We start from the raw sequence: 24333 nt of genomic DNA, 5'->3' as shown, positions 1-24333 counted from the left end.
ACTGGACTTCGTCACAGATCTACCCCCATCGGAAGGTAATACCACCATCTTGGTTGTTATCAACCGCTTTTTGAAATTGGTGTGATTTCTCCCTCTGTCCGGCCTGCCCACCGCTTGGGAGATGGCGGATCTCCTGTTCCGACACATATTCAGACACTTTGGGCTGATATTGTATATGCACAGAATTCCCTCACGCAGGCCAGCACAGGTAAGACACCTTTCGAGTGTGTTCTTGATCGCCAGCCTTCCTTATATCCCTGGAACACCTCTGCCTGGAATCAACCAGTTATCAAGGAGTGCAAGAGGAGTGAGAAGGTGTGGGAGGACACGCACAGGCGTCTAAGAGAGGCAGTTAGATGCTTCAAGCGCAAGGCGGACCGTCAGAGAAGCGAAGCTCCTTCCTATCAAGTCAGGGACAAGGTGTGGGTGTCTACCGAGGATGGGCGCTTGGGCAAAGGAAGTAAGCTGGGAGACCATTACATGGGCCCCTATGTCATAATTAGATGCCTCAACCACTTGACCTACTAGATCTGCTTGCCGGCGGACCGCCATTTGTCTGGGACATTCCACGTCTCCGCTCTAAAGCTATTCCGTGAGGGTCCCTTGGACGATGTGGAAGTCACCCCTGCAGTTGTCAGATGGTCCGGCCTACCACGTTCATCAGCTGCTGGACTCCAGGCGGTGAGGCGGTGACTCTGTCACGGTGAGGAGGCCAGGCCGCCACCAGAGGGCGCATGCACCCACACACACATCCACACAGTACACTCCCCCTAGCACTAAACCACTCCCTAGTATACTCAGTACTAACACCTGTGTCTTGTTACGTGTTTCACCTTCTTAAGCTCACAGGTTGCGCTGTCCAGTGCTGCACATTCATCCGGGAGAGCTGCTCGTCACTGGACCTGCTCCTTGTTAGTTTGTGTTCTGAGGACCTACTCAGCCCGTTTCTTTTGTTTACACTTCTGTCTTTGGCTTGTTGCGTTTTTTGTTCTATTTTCAATTATGAACAATAAAGAGGAGAGAGAGAGGGAGAGAATGAGAGAGAGATTGAGAGAGAGAGAGAGAGAGAGGGAGAGATAGTGAGAGAGAGAGACAGACAGAGAGAGACAGACAGACAGACAGAGAATGAATTTGCTCCATGAGACTGTATGATTTATGTGGTAATAGTTTTCAATAATTGTAGCAGTTCTCAAGTCAGTGCTTGAACAGTAGCAGAATAAATGGATGTGTAAACACAAGTGTGTAAGTGTAGGTGTGATGGAAACTATTGCGGAAATTAAACTTCAGGAAATGCACTTGGAACAAAACAATGGATTGTAGCCCAGGTGTAACTCAGGCAGCCTGAAGTTCAGTGGCATATTTGCAGGGTAGTGTGAAGTGCCTCAGTGGGGATGTGTCAGGTTGGGGCTGGAAGGAGTTCTTCAGTGTGGTTGTGGGTATCCAGCATCCTGCAGGGTTAACTGGATGCTCCCCCTCCTCCTCCTCTACACTTCTTCCTCCCTCCTCTTCCTCTTCCTCCTCTTCCTAAGAACAAAAAGCCTCTATTTTTCACCATCATTGTTAATACATTAATGGAGAAATTTGAAGCAACTGACTGCTTCAAATATTTCACCACTGATACTCATAAGATGGTGAAAAGTGTGTGTGTGTGTGTGTGTGTGTGTGTGTTCAGGTCAGGACAAGCCTCCCAGTTCTTCACCTTCTTCACCTGTAGACTGATGACACGTACTATGACATACATATGACATGATATACCATTTGCAACCTTTATGTACTATGACACATATACCATATGCAACCTTTATGTACTATGGCACATATACCATATGCAACCTTTATGTACTATGACACATATACCATATGCAACTTTTATGCAACCTATATGACACATATACCATATGCAACCTTTATGTACTATGACATGTATTGCATGAAGTCATGCAGTCATGCATGAAGTGTACACCATATATTGCAAATGTCTTATACCAGGGCAGGGCCGGAGTGGGACACTTTTTCAGCCCGGGAGTTTCATGCCCAAATCCGGCCCAAAATTATTTTTCCCTCCCAATCGGCCCAAACTAGAGACTGACATGAGCCGGCCCATCGGGAATCCTCCCGAATCTCCCGATTAGCCACTCCGGCTCTGTACCAGGGTAATATACTGTACCAGATTAATATACCAGAGTAGTTCCATACATATCCACTAGGAGGAACCCACTGCATGAAGTGTTGTTCAACAGTTCCTACTATTTTTAATCACAACAGAATGGAATAGAAAGCCAATAGAAAAAAAAAAAAAAATATATATATATATATATATATATATATATATATATATATATATATATATATATATATATATATATATATATATATATATTAGGGGTGGGCATAGATGAATTTTTTTAAATCTAGATTAATCTCACTGAAATCTTGAAATTAATCTAGATTAATCCATATTAAAATGGATCATATGCGTGCTACCTAAGTAATGACTAAAAGTCAGTTTTTGAGATAGGGTTTCTTAATACAGAGGGTGCATTAGACCAGGGGCTCATCTCCTGTTTCCAAAATGCATCAATGACTGCTTGAGAAAGCTGTTGTACTTTAATACTTGAAGAAAAAAAAACATGCTCAATAAAATGTAGGCTACATGTGTATAACGGTTTATTCAGTTAAACATGAATTTGTAAGCCTACATACTGTACATTAAAAGGGGTTGATAACATGTTTATTCAGCTAAACATGATATTTGAAATGTAAGCCAACATTTAGTACATTTAACCTCACGGACGTAATTTGGGGGGGGGGGGGGGACTTTTTTAAAAGCCGGTTTTGGTCCTCTGCACTTTTAACGGTTAAAAACAGAGACCGTATATATAAGTGGACTGGAACAGGGGTTCTCAACCTTTTCTACCTTACGGCCCACCTGTTTACAACTAGAAAGTGTTTATTACTAAGTGCTGACACTGAAAACTTGTGAGATTTGGGTTATCACAAAAACGAGCAGTAAAGATGCGTTGCTAACATCCGTTGACTCGTCTAGCTGCACAACATAACGTGGACTTTCTTTAATTCTGTATATCAGCCCCCATGTCAACAATCCGTCTAATTATACTATCATTTGAAAGCGGTACCTTCGGTAGTTTTTTATTTGCCGCGGCTTCCCCAGCCATCTTGAGGCACATATCCACAGCAGCCGGCAGCACCAATTCCTCAGCGATCGTAAAAGCTTTTTTACTCCGTGCAACATGTCTGGCTACGAGGTAGCTAGGTTTCAGGGCACATTTGGACAGCGATGTGAAGAAAACAATTGTTTTCTTTTGGAGCTGCAGTTCGTTAACATCACCTCCTTCCCCCTGCGCAAATCCATATTTGATGTAGTTTGGGTCGTACTTGCGGATGTTTTACTTTTTCTGAAGAACAGGTTCACTTTTCTTGTGTCGTTTCAAAAACTTCATCTCGTTAGCTAGCTAGTTAACTGTCTGGAAAAACGGGTGCAGTGGCCTTGAACCATGACGTTTAATTGTAATTACTTCGGGGCTTTTTTTCTTAGTGTAGTTTTATATTAATTATTATAATTTGAACATTATTAATCTAACTTTTTTATAATCGTTCTAAATTTTATTTTTAAGGTGTACTTTTATGATTTAAAGTGCTCACTGACTAGTAGCTCCCTCAGAGGATGACCCTGCGGACCCCTAGAAGGTGCTTCGCGGCCCCCTGGTGGTCCGCAGCCCACCGGTTGAGAAACCCTGGACTGGAAGACACGAGTGAAGCCTCCGTGAGTCAGCTGCCCTCTAGTGGCTGGCTGCAGTACAACTTTTAACCCCGCCCATTCCCATGTAAGTGAACGGGCCGGACGAGAAACTTTGAATTTTTATTACACGTAAAATACGTTTTTTGAGCAATTATATTTTGTCAATTCTATAACACCCCATTGCGTTAGTATCTCTCCCAGTGTTTTTCTCTACGATAAACAGATTTTATAGAAGTTATTAAGTGTTATTTAAAGGGGTGTGGCGTTAAGGTGATTGACAGGTAATAGCTGCGTTGGTTGACATCTAATACCAGACACTCAAATGTGAACGTGCTCAATATCAAAGCTCTCGACAGCAAAACTCTCGACAGCAGTATTAAAACCTTTTACCTTTGTTTATTTTGTAAAACGTCAAAAATGTCTATACTGGTGGGCGTATCCTAACGAATGTCGGGGCGGAGATACGGTCTCTGGCAGAGATACTGTCCTGCCTACCGGTTCTAATGCCCATGCTCTGGCTCCAATTTTCATCTACTGCGCAAGGGCATCCAAGATGGCGGTGTCCGTGCGACCATCTTGGTGGCTTCAAAAGTTCACAATGGGAGTCAACGGCGACGTACCGTCCATTATATATACAGTCACTGGTTAAAAAGAAATATTTAAATAGTGACGAATCTAGCGCTAGGACCATGTAGAAAACGACCGCTCCGAGCTCCGCTCCGGTAACACTTTACGTTCCTAAAAATGAATTTTCCATGAAGCAAACTGGGCGATGTCGTGGCTGCATCCATGTAAACACACGTACGATTTGTAATTCACAGGTTTGAAAACTCATTCTCGCCCCTACTGTGCAATTTCGTTAGGAATACAGCCGAGCTAAACTATCAAGTTGAAAGTCATCATAGTTTGCTTATCCATTTTGACCCAGTTCACAACCCAACTTTAAGAATAGATTAACGGCGATAATTTTTATATCACCCGATAAGAGTATCAAATTAACAAACGCCATTAACGGCCCACCACTAATATATATATATATATATATATATATATATATATATATATATATATATATATATATATATATATATATATATATATTATCAGATATCCCCCCTCCAAGCCGCACTCCCCTCCACCGGCTGTGCGGCACACAGCGGCAGCATACAAAACAAAGGGGCAGGAAGGCAGGGACAAGGCAGGGACACACCCCCTGCAGTCCAGGAGCTGAAACACAGAACACAAACATAGGTTAGCTCACCTCCCTGGGCGGGACCCTGGACCAACTGGGCCATCAATGAGATGACAACCACGCCCCTGTCGGTCACAGGGCCATCGCACCCTAGCGGGCTTCTGACCGGTGTGCGGACGGAGAGCAACAGCTCCCCACTCGTCCATGGTGCCTGAGTTCGCAGGGTGCCTCCCTGGGGCGCGGCTACTCCACCCACTAACTGCTCCTGGCTACCTTACCTCTCGGAGCTGACCCCTGCCCTTTGCTAGGGGTCACCCCAGGCTCCTGGGGAGATAACCCCTCACGGGTTGACTCATCGCAAGGTGGACTCCTCCACCCAACCCAGGAGCACCAGAGACCAGGGCCCTGGCAAATCCGCCACAGGACCACCATGGTCACCCCGAGCTCAAAGGGGAGGGTCTCCTTCAGGAGAACCCCACGCTGTCCGGGAGAACCGCCTCTCGCCACTAGGAACCTGCACACACACAGCACTTCACGACCATGATGACACAAAGGCGCCAAAGTGGGAGGACCATGCGTCCTACCGCACTATACACAATACAACACAAAACACATAGGCGCATAACCCTGACCATTTTAACCCCACTACCCAGGGGAGAGAGGACTCCTTCTCAGCAGGTGGTGACACCCTGTTACACAAACCCCCAGGCATACCTTGCCTACTTACTAGGGTTCAGGGGTACCTTACGGCTCAGAAATCCCTCCAACTGGTCAGGGCCTCCTTCCGGAACTATGCCCTCCGTGCCACGGGACCACAGCCGGTCCTCCCCAAACACACATTTAAGGGGAGGAGCATGCGTGGAATTACACACAACAAATCACGCAACATGCTAGGACAAAATGAACACAAAAAGACAAAATACAAAAGACTCTGCAAGCCGTAACGCACCCACTCCGGCTCGCAGTCGCTCCCAACTTCCAACACGGAACACACGGGGAGCGAGGCGACAAAAGTGAGTGATACTCGCGTTACGGTTTACAGGGACACGCCTCTCTGGCTCGTAGTCGCTCACAACAGTAAACACAGACAACACGGAGAGCGAGGCGACAATGACGAGAGGCTCTCGCGTCTCACACGCACAACATTCTAACGTGTGCGTGCAGCACACTTCGGTCCCGCTGTCCACACACTTATTACAACAAAAACGCAACGCATGTTCGTGAAAAGAGGAGCCTTACGGGGGTAATGGACTCTAGTCCTCGCCGTGTTACATACAATACACTAGACAAACAAACATTAAACATGGCGGGACGAGTGGAGACCGACCCAGCTCACTCTCATACGAAACATACAACAAACACCACGCAGACAAACACTTACCACGAGACACGAACGAAGGAGAAAGAAAAGGAGACTGGCAGCTTCCGAAAGTGGCTGGCCATTCTGTGACGGGCAAGGAATGCGAAATAAAATGGAAGCGATCACGCCAAGTCTCAGGGAAAATGGATGGTTTAATGGAGAAAGTGCGCAAACCAAAAACCCGTGACATGGTCGGAATTAAAGATACAATGACCAGCGGTCAACTGGTACAAAGACAAGACATATATAGACGAACAAACGACCCTCAGGTGAGACGGATCACGGGCTCTGCCCACCCGAGGGATGAACACAACGCAACGATTGACAGGACAGCTGCCGCTGTAGACGGGGGCGACCAGTAGGGGGCCCACCGTACTCTGACAGAATGAATCAATGAACATAAGCATAAACTTCAGCATCAGAGCAAACAGTTTTCAGAACACTGGAAATTCTGACCAAAAATGTTGTTTAATTTTGGGAGTTTTGCTCAGGACATTGGAAGAATAAGAAGAACTGAAGTAAATCAGAAGATGACCAAAAGGGAAGTAAAACAGGTTATTGTGAAAAGCACCAGAAATGTGGCTCTGACTGGAGATAACTGGACCTCTGTTTGCTAATAATAACCTGTTTTACTTCCCTTTTCTCATCATACAGCTGCTGGATTTTCTTCGACATTGTATTTCTGGACGGCATTTCGTAACTTGCAACAGCTGACGTAATTTGCAGCGCTTCTTGAAAGCCTTTCGACCACAGAGAGCGGTCTACAGTGAATTTGTCTGACGTGGACTTTGACATTTTGTTTCTTACTGTAATTTAAATTTGATGTGGTCGAGTGTTGACTGGCAACACTGTTTGCTCTTACTAGGAATACATTTATTATTACTGACCTGCGCGTAGCCCCAACATGTTTTGCGTTGAGGTGGTAACGAAGGGTGGAAGTGCTCCTGTGATAAGCGAACTCCTTCCTGCATAAAGTGCAAATAACACTATTTTTGTTTGTACTTATAAGTTTAAATTTAAATTTCCAATCCACCAGCGTATCCTCTTCAGTCATCCCCATCATGCTCATCTTATTGTACGTCCATATAATCTGTGGAGAATCATTCCACGGTGCAAAGGTCTCATGCGTTAAAATGCGCAAATTTTTTTAGTTCATTATTTTCCCTGTAATTAATTAATCGAAAGTAACGCGTTAAAGTCCCACCCCTAATACACACACACACACACACACACACACACACACACACACACACACACACACACACACACAGGGGTTGGACAATGAAACTGAAACACCTGATTTTAGACCACAATAATTTATTGGTATGGTGTAGGGTCTCCTTTTGAGGCCAATACAGCGTCAATTCATCTTGGGAATGACATATATAAGTGGTCAGAGGGATTTTAGTGGCCAGGTTACAATGTGATGCTGGTGGAGGAAAACGTTTCCAGACTAATTCCTCCAAAACACCCCAAAGTGCCTCAATAATATTTAGATCTGGTGACAGTGCAGGCCATGGGAGATGTTCAACTTCACTTTCATGTTCATCAAACCAATCTTTCACCAGTCTTGCTGTAGGTATGGGTGCATTGTCATCCAGATACACGGCACCGCTTTCAGGATACAGTGTTTGAACCATTGGATGCACATGGTCCTCCAGAATGGTTTGGTAGACCTTGGCAGTGACGCACCCAACTAGCACAAGAATTGGGCCAAGGGAATGCCATGATATGGCAGCCCATGTCAAAAAGAAAATATCTTAAGTCATGTGCATAATTTCATCCACATGTCACTGTAATTCAGCAGCACCTTAGTGCTTTTGGAAACATTGGGATCTTCACAAAAATTTGTCTGAAGTGTTCCAGTGTTCTTTTCGCTGTATCATTGTTTTGTAGCAAAACAATGATATGCACATATGTTTTTAATTATTTTTTAGAAAAAAGCTGATGAACTCTGTGAAGCTGGACCCCTATCAGTGGACAGTGCTATCTTTCAGGAGAGGAAGTATCTGTAGGTATCAGTTATCATGTGTGTACATTATCAATGTATGCTTTGGTAAAAGCAAAACAAAAGCCTTATCTTGTATTAATGTGTGCAATGATTTGAAGCTGCTTAGTTTGAAAATTATGTAAAACGTGGTCATTGTTCTCACAAAACAGAAATTGGTGTGTCATAATTCTGACCATAACATTGAAAACATCTCTGAAGATACTCATAATGCTCAACACACAGCTGTAAATGTACTACATATGAATGTATTAGTTCATAGATGTTATATGTCACAAGCTTTCTGCTTTTTGTTTCTAAATTGGTATTAGTTCTCGTGTGTCCCAAAAAATCAGATATGGCAGATTATGGAAGGAAGGATTATGGCAGAACTGGTTACTGTTTTATAGTATATTTGTGCTAAAAGGAATTCTGCCACAATTATTTTACCAGCAGTGGTTACTTCTCATCACATTCATGTTCTTACTATGCAAGGACATCATTACAACAGAGGAGTTAAAAAGATGTTAAATTTGGTTATAGATTTTGTCAAACAATTTGAAACACTGTATGGAATGCAGAATATGTCATTTAATGTACATTTAAGTCTTCAATTACCTGAATCTGGAAAGAATTGAGGACCTTTGTGGGACATTCAGGATATATTTTTGAGTAATTTAATGAGGAAATACTAAAAATGTTTCAGGGCACTCAGTGTGTTCCTTTACAGATAATGAAAGAATTCACATATAGACAAGTATGAAAGAATGGTGGTAAATCGTCGTCACTTTACACAGAGTATGTTTATTGTCCTCAATGAGTTTTGACTAACTTGTGTTTCAAATAAGAATGCTATGGCTGTGGGTAAGAAAACAAGTGAACAGCGTGAGGCGCTACATAGCCTCTTCAAGCGAGCACCTGTCTCACTCCACGACCGCCTGAACCCCTCAAACACTCAAATCATACCGTGGAGAAATCCATCATTGATTCTTCCTTATACAAATGCGCTTATGATATGCGCAAATAATGAATGTAATTTCCAGTCTAATGTGCACAACAATTCAAGAAATGCTAATGATATATTCACGGACGTAATTTTGGGGGGGGACGGGGGGGACATGTCCCCCCCACTTTTTCAAAAGCCGGCTTTGGTCCCCCCCAGTTTTTACGGTTAAAACCAAATATTTAAATAGCGACGAATCTATGTCCCCCCCACTTTTGAAATCAAAATTACGTCCATGGATATATTCATATTTATGGTTCAAACAAGAACCGGAATGTTCTAATGCATAGTCGCTTCAAAAAGCGCGACGCAGTCCGACGACAGGCTGAGCGTGCCTCCTCGATATCTCCCACTAACACTCCCTCCCATCGCTTTGAACAAAAACACAGCATTGTTCTTGATTTTCTTTTTATGTCATTTAGAAGCGACTCACCTTTGGGCACAACAGAGAGCTGGAAGGAATATGAACAAGCGTATTTAAGCAACTTCGCTGAACTGGAACCAGATCTGGCGAAGGAACATCTCACCAGACCTGTTCATGGTAAGCCTTGGCTTGGTCGTCATCGCTCTTCTCTGTAAATGTACTATAGTTGCACACATAGCTTCATTTCGCTTCAATATGTTACATATAGAGAGTTTCATGCAGCAGTGTGCTCGGTATCTTTTACTTTCTCGTTTATTCCATCGCGTAACGGAACTTCCCGAAATTGTTCGTACTTGGGGTGAGTTACTGTGTGCGCACTGGTGCGAAATTAAACGGTGCTGCTCCTAATTCCAACACCTTAATGGATCTCATGTATTATAAATTTTCACTGCGCAAACGTGTTATTCAATTAGTTGATATAAAAATAGAGGTAAACCGAGTCAATTTTATCATCTTTCCTTCATCAATTATGGACCGTTAAAACGTGCACATTGCTGTATACACCACGTAAAGCAAATAGCCTACTGAGAAATTAGCAGGTGCATACGATAGAATAAAAACAGCAATTACATAGTAAACGATACTCATCTCTTGTGATATGTAGGTCTGTAAACATCTCAATTAATTTAGGCGAACTTATTGTCCGTACGCTTGAAAGTTGGGGACATTTGGGGAGATGAAAGTCACTTTCCCTGAACCCTTGATATAGGGCGGACAGACACACTGGGATGAAGGTTATCAATACATGCAAACCTCACTTTCGCTAGTTTCTAGTCTCCTTTCTAGTCTTTCTAGTCTTTTCTGAGCTGTGGAGATGCTAAAGCAGACTTTTTTTCTTTAGGAAGCTGTTTGCAGCTCCTTGGGTCCTATTTTAAAATTATATTCTTAAAAATTTTCAAACAACGGGCAATTGCATTTCAATTAATGCTATTGTGCTGTTATATAAGTATTTCCATTAATCGAGTGTTAGTCTCTCTGGCACTCTGAGCTTAAAACTTTCATTTATGCAAAATGTAACTTTTGGAGCTGGTCCAGTGGTAGTGGGAAAGTGTGTGTGTAAAACAGCGCTCATACACAGGGCACACACACGTACACAGGTCATCACGTGATTCCTCCGCTCTAACCTTGATGTGAGATGTTTACGTAGAGCTGCTTATGTGCTCTGAAGATGCACAAAACGAGCTTAAGTGGGAAAAAAAGGCTGCTAGGCATATTCGGGTAAATTTATGAACACTGACCATAAAATAAGATGTAGCAAAAGTGTGCCTGCAACAAACGTTATGAGAATCTTCAATGGTTTTTTAGTGTGAATGAGAAATATTCGAGAGGAGTTTTGCGTCAGGGTAGTTGAGTTAGAAAGGCAGATGAGAGCATCAGTAATCAGTATTCTGTCATTATCATTGATGACCCATGATTCAAAAGAAAAGATGATCTACTGTCACGTTGAGCGAGGGAGGCAGGACGTCGAGGCGAGAGCTGGGTTAAACGCAGGTGTTCGATATTAGTAATAGCGCTAATATTAGCAATAGCAGCAAGACACACGAAACGTGGATCACTCACGGGACGAAGTCACACAACGACTGACGAGGACGCTAGACAAGACGCACACTGAAATAGCACATCGCAAACGAGACGAGGAACACGTGACACGAATGACAAGAGACGAACACACACACTACGCTGCACACACAAACACAGACACACGTGGATACGGACGAATGTAAACACGCAGACAGACACGCCCAGGGGGAGGAGTCAGGGGCTGTACCGAGTACATCATATGACAACTTCATCATTAAGCATATTCGCCTATAGTCTAGGTCAGGGGTACTCAACTGGCGGACCGCGGTCCGGATCCGGACCCGAACGCAGTCCTGTCCGGACCCAATCTCATTCCTGATTAACTGGATACGGACCAAAACAAAGCCGGAGCATTTATTTCAGGGCTATTGACAAAACACTCCGTCACGAGTGTTACGTTTACCACCCCCGCTCAACAACTTACGTTCGCCACCCCCTCAACAACTTAAAATAAAAGCCTGCCTGGTTGACGCTTCGCGAGCGGCGCGAGGGTCCGCGCGGCGAAAATGACGTAATCGCTGTGGCTCCGCGTGTGCGCGAGTGCCTCGCGCGCTGTCGGTTCGCGAGGTCGTGCACCTCTCGAATTTTGTAACTTCGCGCGCGCCGCGCTTCAGCGCAATGAACAAAGTCACGTTTTCAGGGTTCATACACCTTTATAAGGTGGAATTCAAGCACTTGTACGTCACTTTCAAGGTCCATTTTCAAGGCTTTACGTTCGCCACCCCCCCCCGCTCAACAACTTACGTTCCCCACCCCCGCAACGGACCTCAGGTCACAGGTATCTGCCAAAATTGGACCGCGGACAAATTTAGTTGAGTACGCCTGATCTAGGTCATGTATATCCATAATGAAAAGTCATTAAAATGTTCGTCTTTTCCACTCACGTTTGATGACTGAAAGCCTCTCTCATTAAATGTATACTTTGTGTCATAAGTCATGGATACTGGTTTATCAAGGCATCACAGTAAAGGATTTTGTTTTCTATTGTCCTACTCTTATATTTTGTCCTGATATTTTTAAATTCTTATTTTCTTTTGTGCTACTCTAGTAATCATGTGTTTTTTATAAATATTTTATATGTTTTGCTTTCATTTGTGTCGTCTTGTGTTTTAGTGTTTCTGAATATTTAAGTTATTAATACCCTTTTTTGGTAAATAAAACCCATAACATACCCAGGTATACATACACATTTACTGGTAAAATGAAATATATTAAATTACAAAAGAATGGAAAAGAGATATGGAACTAAACTTCCAGAATTACATTAATGCCTATAGTGTCTAATCCCTATAATGACATTTAATCCCTACGGTTTACATAAGTCCAGCTAGACACACAGAAACAGTGTGAGATTCAATTCAACACTTCAGATTGTACCACTAGGCTTCCAGTCTGGCCAAGAGGACCATGATCCTGCCAGTGTATGCGTGGCTCAGCCTGGTTAAAGGTCAGAGAGAAGCCCTCTCTCCTCTGTCTGCTCTGTCTCCTCTCTCTCCTCTGTCTGCTCTCTCTCCTCTGTCTGCTCTGTCTCCCCTCTCTCCTCTGTATGCTCTCTCTCCTCTGTCTGCTCTCTCTCCTCTGTCTGCTCTGTCTGCTCTCTCCTCTGTCTCCTCTGTCTGCTCTACTCCTCTGTCTGCTCTCTCTCCTCTGTCTGCTCTCTCTCCTCTGTCTGCTCTGTCTGCCCTCTCTCCTCTGTCTGCTCTCTCTCCTCTGTCTGCTCTGTCTGCTCTCTCCTCTCTCTCCTCTGTCTGCTCTGTCTGCTCTCTGTCCTCTGTCTGCTCTGTCTGCTCTCTGTCCTCTGTCTGCTCTGTCTGCTCTCTGTCCTCTCTCTCCTCTGTCTGCTCTCTCTCCTCTGTCTGCTCTGTCTGCTCTCTCTCCTCTGTCTGCTCTAGCATTGGCTGTGATGAGATGAAGCAATTGAACCTTTAACATCAGTCCAAAAAAGTGTATAGTGTGCATACACAGCACAAAACCATGTAGCTAATCCACGCTGATTTAAAAGAGTCATACTACAGACAGGTTGAGCTGCGTCTTTTTAACAAGGATTCTGGGTATGAGCAGGAAGAGCAATTGGAATAAGCTGGTGTTTCAGCACTGTTGGAATCCAGCAATGACAAGTCAGGCAACTGGTCTTCAGATATTTGTGTGCGTGTAAGATTTTTTTTTCAGTTTTGTGCTGGTCTAACATCAGGCACTTCATCTACACAGGACAGAGGTCAGACTTAAGTAGAAAGGGGAGAGGGAGGAGAGGGAAGAGAGGGGAGGGAGAGAGGGAGGAGAGGGGAGGAAGAGGGAGAAGGCCTTGGAGGCACGTTTAGCACCTCCTGACCTTGGTGCTTTCACAGACACGCACCATGCCCATCGCACAGACGCACAGAAAACACAGAAACATTCAGAACTGTAATAGAAGGCAAAGCGATTTTTTTCTATACACTGCAGTCACTCAAAGTGCTTTACAGATGAGAAAATGCTATATATAAATATATATATATATATATATATATATATATATATATATATATATATATATATATATATATATATATATATATATATATATATATATATATATGTGTGTGTGTGTGTGTGTGTGTGTGTGTGTGTGTGTAACTGAAAATGTTACATAAAAATACATATAGTAAATATATATTGTATATAATTTCATACATAATAATAATAAATTATATATAGATTTTATTATATCTTTATTGACTTCAGAAATGCTGGTGCATAGTCATAAAATTAAAATAAAGTTAATTTAAGAATTACAGTATTAGTGTTATAGCAGAGAAAATTAATCTCCCAGTCCCTCAAAGCATGCCAATTTTCTCTTGGTCCAAGAGAGGATGACCCAGCCATCTCTCAATGAAAGGATAACATTGTTTTCACACTCATACCAACAGCATCAAAACCACTATAGCAATCAAGTAATCTCTCATTTCCTGAAAGGAAATACATTTTTATTGTAGAATACAAATGCATAATTAACTCAAAGTGTAAAAATGTAAGTAAAATTAAGGCAAAAACATAAAATTATACAACATAAAAGCAGATTGTTATAAAAGGAGATTTTGTAACATGGATTTAAACATTTAAACATTTCTACATTTAAACATTCCATGTACATCTAAGATCTTTGGGCAGCAAAACTACTAAATGTGCTTCACTGTTTTCGTGTGCTTCATTGTAAGGACGAATTACATCCTTAACCTGGCTCTAGAACAGGGGTCACCAAATGGCGCACCGCGGTCCGGATCCGGACCCGAACGCTGTCCTGTCCGGACCCAATCACATTCCTGATTAACTGGATACGGACCCAAATGCCAAAAATATTTTTTAATTTTTACGGGAGACTAAATTTTAAACCGGAGCATTTATTTCAGGGCTACTGAAAAAACACTCCGTGACGAGTGTTACGTTCCGCCCCCCCCCCCCGCCCCCCCCGGCTCAACAGTGGTGTCCACTCAGTAGCAGGTCCCTGAGTGCTGCTTGGTGATGTCATTTTGTCGACCCTAGCAATGACCTTAACATGATCATCATTTATGTAATGACAGGGCGAATATAATCAAACAAGGCTGAAAACCTTTGGTACTGTATGCATGTTCAGAAAAGTGCCCTGAACCACTGGATAGGTATAAGATGAGCTGGGACATGATAGACTGGACGGCTAAACTGTTTCCAGACATTTTATCAAAGATGATGTGTTGAAAGACCCAATCATAATCATCCCTCTCCTCAGAAGTATCAGTCCATGTTCAGAGAAGAGGAGGGAATGCTCATGAGTGTTTTTTGGCAAATCACAAAATTGGGAGTGATTTAGTCAGTTCGCCATCTAGAGGTTGTGACCGAAAAAACACCACCATGGTTTAGCAATGCAGACTGTGGATGAGATGCAAAAGCCAAGACTGAGGCACAAAAGACAAAACAGCAAGATGATTTGTCTCCGCGACTCATAAACAAGGACTCACACCACACTGTAATAGCCAGCGCACCTGAGTGATAAGAGAAGGGAGAAGAAAACCACAGTGTTCCTGGATCAAACAACTCGTGATTCCACAGTCCTCATGCACACAGTGTACAGTTCTCCAGGGTCACTAAGGCCTAGAGCCGGTGCAGATACCAGGACTGCTTCCAGCTCCAGATCGTATAGTGGTTGTGAAATATCAGTGAAAAACTCAGTTCGGGGCCTACGGTAGCTGCAGAGGCCTAAAAAGGTTCACAGTTTGTGAACTGCAACAGCCAGAGACATTGCAGCAAAAGCTTCTGGCAGCCAAATTCCCAAAGAGTCCTGTGAAACCCACTGTCCCAAATACTGCACTGCTTTTTCACAGCTAGCTTTGTGATATTTTCTCACCAAGCAATCCAAAGGTGCCCTTAAATTCTCTTCAGGTGTGTTCTGGTCCTCACTACTTAAAAGCAGGTTGTCAGTGACCTGAATGATAGCTGAGCAACGCAGGATGTGCTCAGCCTGAGAGAGATGCTGGTGGTAAATAGTCTGGCTGTTTTCAAAACCTTGGGGTAATCTAGCCTACTGATACTGCCAACCACGCACAGTGAATGTAAGTCAGGTCTGGCTCTCAGGACCTCGAGGAACACATCAGCAATGTCTGTGACTGAAAGGCTGCTGTGAGAAGGAGGCATGCTGATTGGCTATTAACAGTGTTGCCATAGTTACTTTGAAACAGTAATCCGACTACTGACTACTGACTACTTCTTTAAAAAGTAACTCAGTTAAGTTACTGACTACTTGCTTTTAAAAGTAACTAAGTTAGATTACTTTTAGTTACTTTCAGCAGAGGCTGATCCCCCGCCCCTATAACATAAAAATGACTACCAGTTCTGCCAATACTCACTTTATTGACATGTATTTTAACCGGAACATCAAAAATGACACTGGCATTTGTAAACTTTTTCTTGAAATAGGCTTACATGTTTTTAAAATAAATAAATAAGACAGTCTTTCTGTTCAACCCCGCCCACTTACAGGGTTGCCAACTCTCACGCATTGAGACACACGCATTTGACTGTCTTCACACGCTTACACAAGCCACACTTCCGATATCTCACGCCGAAAAAAATTCTAGTTTATTTACCTCTGATCCACATCTATGATTCAATGAGTTACTAGTTCGATCTGGCGCCAACCACCGGCGATCGATCGATCGCGATATAATACTGAATTTAGTCCATTTTACACCCCGCCCGGTAACAATTTACGTTCGCCGCCAAGCCCCGGTTTTTTTTTCAGGTTTGACGTTGTGTTTTTGAAAGTAGACAGCACTCTGTCGCCAGCACAGAGTGTACAACGGACCTTAATGTTGTCTTCCTTATTGTTCACATCTGACTTTGGCGCCGCAGAGCAGAGATGACGTAACCGCGTAAGAAACGTGTAGCCAAAAAATAAGAATGAATAAATATAACCTACGTCCCCCCAAAATGCAGAAATAGTAACGCACGATGTTTTAGATAAGTAACTTTAATCTGACTACTAGTTTTTAAATAGTAGTTGCGTTAGACTACTCGTTACTGAAAAAAGTAGTCCGACTACAGTAACGCGTTACTAAGTAACGCGTTACCGGCATCACTGGCTATTAAGTAGTCACATGCCATTGGCCTTGCAAACTGGCCAAAAGGTGGCTGTTAGAAGAACGGTGTATAACTCCAATGGCTCCTTTTCAAGATGGCCTATATTATATTGGTCTATATTGATTTGTTCGGGGAAGAGACAACTTGTCAGAAGAACTAATTCCATGTTTAGAAGAGTTTGTAGAACACACTGGGTAATGTGAGATAAGACAAACCTAGCAAACACAGGTTAATTGCCAGTAAACGACTCAGGGACCTCAAAAGGTCTGGTCAAAATATGCTGTCAATTTTTTCCACCAAAAACTGCCATGGAATGAATTGTAGGTCCCAGGCAGACATCAACTGGATCAGCTTGAGTGAGAAAAACTCCAGCAGTACCCACACCTCAGCAAGAACACATCAGTCTGTTAATGACACACAGGCTTCAATACACTTCTCTGATAAAGTAGTGATTTGAGTTCTTGTACCAATCAGAAAATAATCATCCCATTCCCCTCTTTGAACATCAACAAAGAGGCAATTCTCTACACATTTACTGACAGCACAAAGATGGCCAGAAGCAGTGGTGTAAACTAGTTTAACCGAGCAGCAGAAGGGGAGGGCTGGCAGAGTGCCTGACAGCAAGGCCTGCATGACTTTGAAAATGGCAGATATCTGTTACTAAGAAAACCGGTGTTTTACCATTTTTGTGGAGGCCAATTCTCAGTGATTCTCAGTCATCTGCACAAAATGAGGCCCAGAGTCATCAGTGTTGTCACTAGTTAGATTGACAAGGCCAGAGTGGTGCAGAAAGTGTCGCTTAAACCATTAACAAAACCCAGTAGCTGTCATAGCACACTTACTGTGTTCATTTAGTAACCTGTTTCCATCAGTAACTTGCCAGCATTTGTGACTGATCCTTCTATTAAAAGTTCTTCAGCCTTGAGTGATACTTGTAGCATTATCCCCCAAACCTTCCCATCAGTTAGCTTATCATCCAATACATATCATCATATATACGCATACACTCAGCGGCCACTTTATTAGGTACACCTGTCAAACTGCTCATTAACGCAATTGTCGAATCGGCCAATCACATGGCAGCAACTCTACTGGGATCTACTGGGATTTTCATGCACAATCTTTAGGGATTACAGATAATGGTCCGAAAAAGAGAAAATATCCAGTGGCAGTGAGCAGCAGTTCTGTGGGCGCAAATGCCTTGTTGATGCCAGAGGTCAGAGGAGAATGGCCAGTCTGGTTTGAGCTGATAGAACGTCAACAGTAACTCAAATAACTGTTACAACCAAGTCATGCAGAAGAGCATTTCTGAAAGCACACGTCGAACCTTGAGGCGGATGGGTTACAGCAGCAGAAGACCACACCAGATGCCACTCCTGTCAGCGAAGAACAGGAAACTGAGGCTACAATTCACACAGGCTCACCAAAATTGGACAATAGAAGATTAGAAAAATGTTGCCTGGTCTGATGAGTCTTGATTTCTGCTGTGACATTCGGATGGTAGGGTCAGAATTTTGCATCTACATCATGAAAGTATGGATCCATCCTGCCTTGTATCGACAGTTCAGGCTGGTGGTGGTGGTGCAATGGTGTGGGGCATATTTTCCTGGCGCACTTTGAGTAACAAATTAGTAACAACTGAGCATTGTGTCAATGCCACAGCCTACCTGAGTATTGTTGCTGACCATGTCCATCCCTTTATGACCACAGTGTACCCATTTTCTGCTGGTTACTTCCAGCAGGATAACGCACCATGTCATAAAGTGCCAATCATCTCAGACTGGTTTCTTGAACACGACTGAGTTCACTGTACTCGAATAGAGTACCTTTGGGATGTGGTGGAAAGGGAGATTCGCATCATGGATGTGCAACAAATCTGCAGCAACTGCGTGATGCTGTCATGACAATATGGACCAGACTCTCTGAGGAATGTTTCCAGTACCTTGTTGAATCTATGCCACAAAGGATTAAGGCAGTTGTGAAGGCAAAAGGGGGTCCAACCCAGTACTAGCAAGGTGTACCTAATAAAGTGGCCGGTGAGTGTATATCGTCCATGTATGGGTACAGTCTAGTTGGGGCCTGAGGATTCTCCTCCTCAGTGTAACACAACTGCACTGAAGGAGGGGCCTGTGAAAGGAGGCGGAGTCTGTACCCTTATCTTTACCCTAAGGCACACCCCCTGTCTCACTCAGTCAGCTCACACCTGTCAGCCTTCTGCTGGTGTCAGGTCATTGGAAGGGCGCTGACTGTACTCAGTGAGATCTGCACAGGTGGGTCTAGTTGGTCCTCATTAGCACTGTTTTGGTGGATGGGGACAGCCATGTAGTAGAGTTTTCTGATTGGCTGTTCAGTCTAAGACAATAAGATAATATAGACACATACTACAAAAGGTTTTACAGTTGCATCGTGTCTTGATGTACTGAGGTATGCTAGACTAACATTTTATGTTAGCATTCTGCACACAAAGTAGATTTGCTTTGCTAACTATCCAGAGATCAAGTGGAATGTTTTGTAATTACCTTGACATATACAATTTTATGGAAGGAATTCAGACCGAGCAGTCAATGTTTCTCTTATGGCATTAATCACCAGTAGCTAAGTGTGTCCTCTCTGCATGTGCGCACCTGTGTTAGACTGGAGCTGACAAGAGTGCCACCCAGAATGGAGTTTTCATGGAAGATTGTGATACTCCTGACGAGCGTCTCTCTGGGAGTGCAATACATCGTCGTCCGCCCTCTCCTCATGGTCCCCAAGCCCTGCCCCAGACACACACTCTACAAGGAAAGCCCTGGCAATGGTGAGTCACAAGGCTATCACACCTGGTGCCAGTGAAGTGGTGTTGCGACTCTGACCAGCAGCACGAGAATGTTCTCAGCAGGATTTCACAGAACTGTACTGGAGCGTTACAGCATCCATGTCTGAAGATCCTTAAAGTGCTATTGACTGTATGTTTCTCGAATAACATTTACGTTTATACATACAAATAATCCCAAATCAGTTTTCTTGCTTCTAGCACAGCATCTACAGGGCATAATAATAATCAAATGAAGAGCTGGATCATGTATTGTAGAGCACTGTAAACCTGAAACAGAGCAGGAGAATGGCAGGACTGTTCAGGTTGAGGTATCTACCAGTAGAGGGCAGCTCATTCTCCTGATGAATGAATCATCTTGTGCTAATGTGCTGTATGATCTCATTTCTGATGCTAGTGACCACTGATCGATAAATGGACTGCACTAACATAGTTTGTGAGCCCTTCAAGACTTGCTTGAAGTAAAACTTAAAGGACTCTTCACAAGGTGCCACATCTGCTAAAAGAGTCTTGACTGACTTTGATGTTTCACAAAGAAAAATCATAACAGTAGTCAGCAGGGAGGGAGCAGTGGTGTCCATCATCCTCTCAGGGAACAGATGAGAGAAAAAGACACAAAGCCCTTTCACAATCACCTCACATTTTACCTGCAGTAGTCTGGACTCATCAAGCAGCTGTTTGCATTTACAGCCGCGTGCTCCTCACACACCCTGATGTCCCAGACGCAATCATCTCCTCACCAGTTGTAATTACATGTTATCACTCTGGTTCTGTGCTATATTTAGAGATTATTCATTTTAAATGCAAACACAGTCAAACATCTGTCTCTGCTTCACATGGGTGTTCAAAAATATTACAGACTCTTTTTTCACATTCTCTTTTGAAAACAAAGTGATGTCTTTTGCTACAAAAAGTTGAGAAGTGCTTTTTATTATTTTTATTATTTAGGTCTGTTAGATTTCTGAACCCTCTATAGGTATTTATTTAACCCTCTATAGGTATTTAAATAAAAGCAACTGAAAATGCACACCTGTGATTTATGATAAATTGCGTACTTGCTCACTATTCAAATCTGGCTTGCATTTTTGGGTATTCCAGTAGTTGTTCCTAGGCCTGTTTGTTGACCCTGCAGCCTGTGTGTTGACCCTGCTGCCTTTTCTGACAACACCTCACTGATTTGACATTATGCCTCAAATTTGTTACAGTGACTGGCTGTTTTCTGTTTCCTAAGTGGCCCAAATGAGCCATAAGACTCATAAGAGTCATAAGTATCTGACTGTCTCTGACTTTCCCTGTTTTCCAGCTCACACACAGATGTCCTTCTGCAAGAACAGTTCTGTACACACAGAGGCCCAGATCGCCGCTCCACAGAAGCATATCCTGCTCTTCTCTCAAACCCGGACTGGCTCTTCCTTCACCGGCCAGCTGTTCAACCAGCACCCAGAGATCTTCTACATGTTTGAGCCACTATATCACATTCAGAAGATCTTCAGTGATGGCAGCTCTCCAAAGCAACAAGCACGTGACAGAGCTCTGCTGGGAGCCTACAGGGACCTGCTCCTCAACCTCTACACCTGCGACCTGAGCTTCCTGGAAGACTACATCCAGCCAGAGCCGAAGAATCACATGACTGCCTCGTTCTTCCGCAGGAGCTCCAGCCATGCCCTGTGCTCACCGCCAGTCTGTCTGGGGGCCAGTGAGAAGGAGGACCGACCAGAAGAAGTCTGGTGTAACCGAAAGTGCCGCACCTTGAACCTAACCTTGGCTTCCCTGGCCTGTCAGTCCCGGAGCCATGTGGCCATTAAGACGGTGCGATTTCCGCTGGTCAAAGACCTCCGCACCCTCATAGAGGATCCACGTTTAGACCTGAAGATTGTCCATCTGGTGAGAGACCCCAGGGCTGTCCTGGCCTCACGCATGGCTACCTTCAGTGATCAGTATCGCTCCTGGAAGATCTGGAATGCCACCAACCATCAGCCACGCCATATGGACTTGTCACTGATTAACAAAATGTGCAAGGACATGGATCACTCTGTGCTGACTGGCCTACAGAATCCAGACTGGCTGAGGGGCCGTTACCTACTGCTGCGCTACGAAGATCTAGCACTTAATCCTGAAGACAAGACAAAAGAGATCTACAAATTTCTGGGCTTGGATTTAGACCCAAGAGTTCTCACGTGGATTGCTCAAAACACTAACTCCACTAACAAGTGGAATTACAAGTTCTCTACAAGCAGAGACTCCAGAACCACTCTGCAGAGGTGGAGACTGCAGCTGAGCTTTGACATTGTTAGGAGTATGCAGAGTTTATGTAGCACCTCATTTGCTTTACTGGGCTACAGAAAAGTCCAGTCAATGGCCGAGTTGAGGAACACGACACTCAGTTTAGTGGAACCTATCGAATTTTAGAGAGTTCATGTCGTCGTCATTCAGTTGAGCTTTGCATACAATGCACAGGACAAGTTGGGTAAATTCATGCTGTTAATTGAGAAATTCCCATTACATTATTAACAATTCTATCGTAAAAGGGCACCAGGCCATATATATACAGTACATATACAGAATATGAATACAGTCTGAATGAAACCAGGGAATATAAATAAGGTGCCACTTTAAAATAATAATAGTGAGGTGCCGCGGTGTGTTGGCCCTTGTGTTTCTTGTGCTATGTGCTTTTGTTTTGGTTTCTTGTTTATATCACCTCCCAGTTGCAGCTACAGGTGCCCCTGGGTTTTACAGCTTGGGATCTGTGCGCTAAAGGTGGGGTTATGTTACGGTAGTCTTTCTTGTTTACCTGCATTTATCTTTGGTCCCTTCTGTTTCTTGTGCCATATGCTTTTGTATTGTTTGGTCTGGTAGGAGATGGCCTCAGGGAGCACTAGCACTACAGTGCAGATTATTGTCAAAATGAGCTTGAATTCAAAAGTCTCTTCAAACAATTAACATATGGGAAAACGCTGCCCACTTGATATTCAGTTGAGTGAGCCTGACTATTTTGTTAACATAAAGAATTTTTTTTAAGAGTTTTTAAGATTTTGTTTTGCTGCTGTTGTTGATTGAAACGCCTTTCAAAGTTTCTCCAAAGCCCTATTTTCACTAATAGGGAGGCTGGTGCTATAATGGGCTATAACTGAGAAATCTCATTTTGTTTCAACTGGACTTAGGCCTTTCTGCCATTCAAGTTAAACATGTGTCTAGAAATAATCTAGAGAGCTTCCTTACCTAATTATTAAAATAATTCCCACACATCGCTCAATGTCAAGAGCAGGCTTTAATGTAAGCAGTTAGCAAGCTCAGCAGTGAGATGTCAGACTGTCACCAAAGTTGAGTCGTTTATATAAAATGCATGTTAGGGACACATGCTAAAGTTAGATTTCTGACAGTTGGCAAACTGTCTTGTTCAGACAGAGTTACTGAAGTGCTTTATACGCGCTATCAAACACATGTCCTCATGTGACAATACACAGGTCAGTGTTAAGAATGCTACCAGCCTAAAACCCTGTGTTGCAAAAGAAGACATTAAAAAAGTGCTTAGTGACTCAGCAAAGAGGTGAGTCCTCAGTCTTCATTTGAGTCAGTGGAAGTTCATCTTCCTGGGTGCCAGGACACAGAAGAGTGTAGATGCATGGATCAAGTCTGTCAGTACTGACGGTTTGAAGGTACTGTGGTGCGGAATGGGGTTTCACTAGTGTTTTCTACCTAATGTGTGCAGTGAGATAAAGCCTGTGTTGGTCTGCTACTATCTGCTCAGCCCACATGATGACTCGCATAGACAAAACAAAGTCAAATCAAGCACAAATAACCAATTTATGACATAAACACATGAATTGCATTCACATCTTTAGTACTGTAAATGGTACATGTTCTAAATAGATCTTTAAAAGCAAAATGTTCTTCACTGCTTATCATCAGAAACTTGGCATGTGCAATGCCATGACATATTCTTGCAAAGCACATAATTAATTGTCCACTCTAACCATTAGGCAGTAAACCTGACAAAAAATAAATAAATGCTTTATTACAATCCAGTGGGTGACTGATAATTAAGTTTGGTTATTTAATAATTGCAGGGTGTCAAATGTATCAGTGCTTTATATGACAACAACAAACCCACAGCCTGGATGTGCACTGCTGGTTTCTCTCAACAAATATCTCTCAGCTGTAATGTTATATATACGTTTCATTCAGAATGTATGAATGGCAATCTTAAACACACCTGATTTTCAATAATACTGTTTCAATAATGTTTCAATAATACGAATTATGTGCTGGCAAAAGAACAGCAATTTGCCTCAGGTTAAAGCTTAGACTGCAGAGAATGTATATGTTTTCCAAAAAAGTGTCTTAGTATACACTAATGCCTCTGATGTGAGTGACAGTATGGTCATTTTAAGAAGAATCCATTAAACATACCCAAAGGGCCTGGCTTACAAAATTGTTTTATTTGTTGCAGTTTTAATGTATGCCCATTAAATGGTGAAATAAAGTTATTGGTGTTGATCTCTGGTGTTGGTAAGAGTGTTGGGTGTTGGTCCCTAGTGCTAGCGGCGGTGTGTGTTAGTGATGTTGTGCTGAGGTTGGAACTGAGTGCTGAAGGCAGCTTCAGCTTCAGGAGGTCAACATCAGCG

General features: G+C 43.2%; 1 protein-coding gene and 1 long non-coding RNA gene across 3 annotated transcripts; one reads left to right on the top strand and one right to left on the bottom strand.

The window, feature by feature from the left end:
• Positions 1–621: 621 nt before the first annotated feature.
• LOC143485633 (uncharacterized) lies at positions 622–11379 on the bottom strand. Its single transcript, XR_013122959.1, has 3 exons — positions 9736–11379; positions 7200–7277; positions 622–1524 (listed from the first exon to the last, which is right to left on the bottom strand). It is a non-coding gene; the product is annotated as an uncharacterized LOC143485633 (long non-coding RNA).
• On the top strand, positions 9297–24205 carry LOC143485619 (carbohydrate sulfotransferase 1). Of its 2 annotated transcripts, XM_076985125.1 has the most exons (3): positions 9297–9843; positions 19527–19690; positions 21009–24205. In XM_076985125.1, exons 2-3 carry the CDS (start codon positions 19555–19557, stop codon positions 22112–22114), a joined length of 1242 nt encoding a protein of 413 aa, XP_076841240.1. In that variant the 5' UTR covers positions 9297–9843; positions 19527–19554; the 3' UTR covers positions 22115–24205. The 2 variants fall into 2 exon arrangements, with proteins under 2 accessions (XP_076841240.1, XP_076841234.1); XM_076985119.1 differs by lacking the exon at positions 19527–19690.
• Positions 24206–24333: the final 128 nt, after the last annotated feature.

Source organism: Brachyhypopomus gauderio, chromosome 2 (genome assembly GCF_052324685.1).
Source record: "Brachyhypopomus gauderio isolate BG-103 chromosome 2, BGAUD_0.2, whole genome shotgun sequence".
Lineage (NCBI taxonomy): Eukaryota > Metazoa > Chordata > Actinopteri > Gymnotiformes > Hypopomidae > Brachyhypopomus > Brachyhypopomus gauderio.
Note: the sequence above shows the minus strand (reverse complement) of the source record. Positions and strands in the feature narration are given on the sequence as shown.

Coding starts and splice junctions, on each gene's coding strand:
- LOC143485619 (XM_076985119.1), top strand. CDS start 9,585: ATGCATAGTCGCTTCAAAAAGCGCGACGCAGTCCGACGACAGGCTGAG. Junction 9,844..21,008: donor TCTCACCAGACCTGTTCATG/GTAAGCCTTGGC, acceptor CCTGTTTTCCAG/CTCACACACAGATGTCCTTC.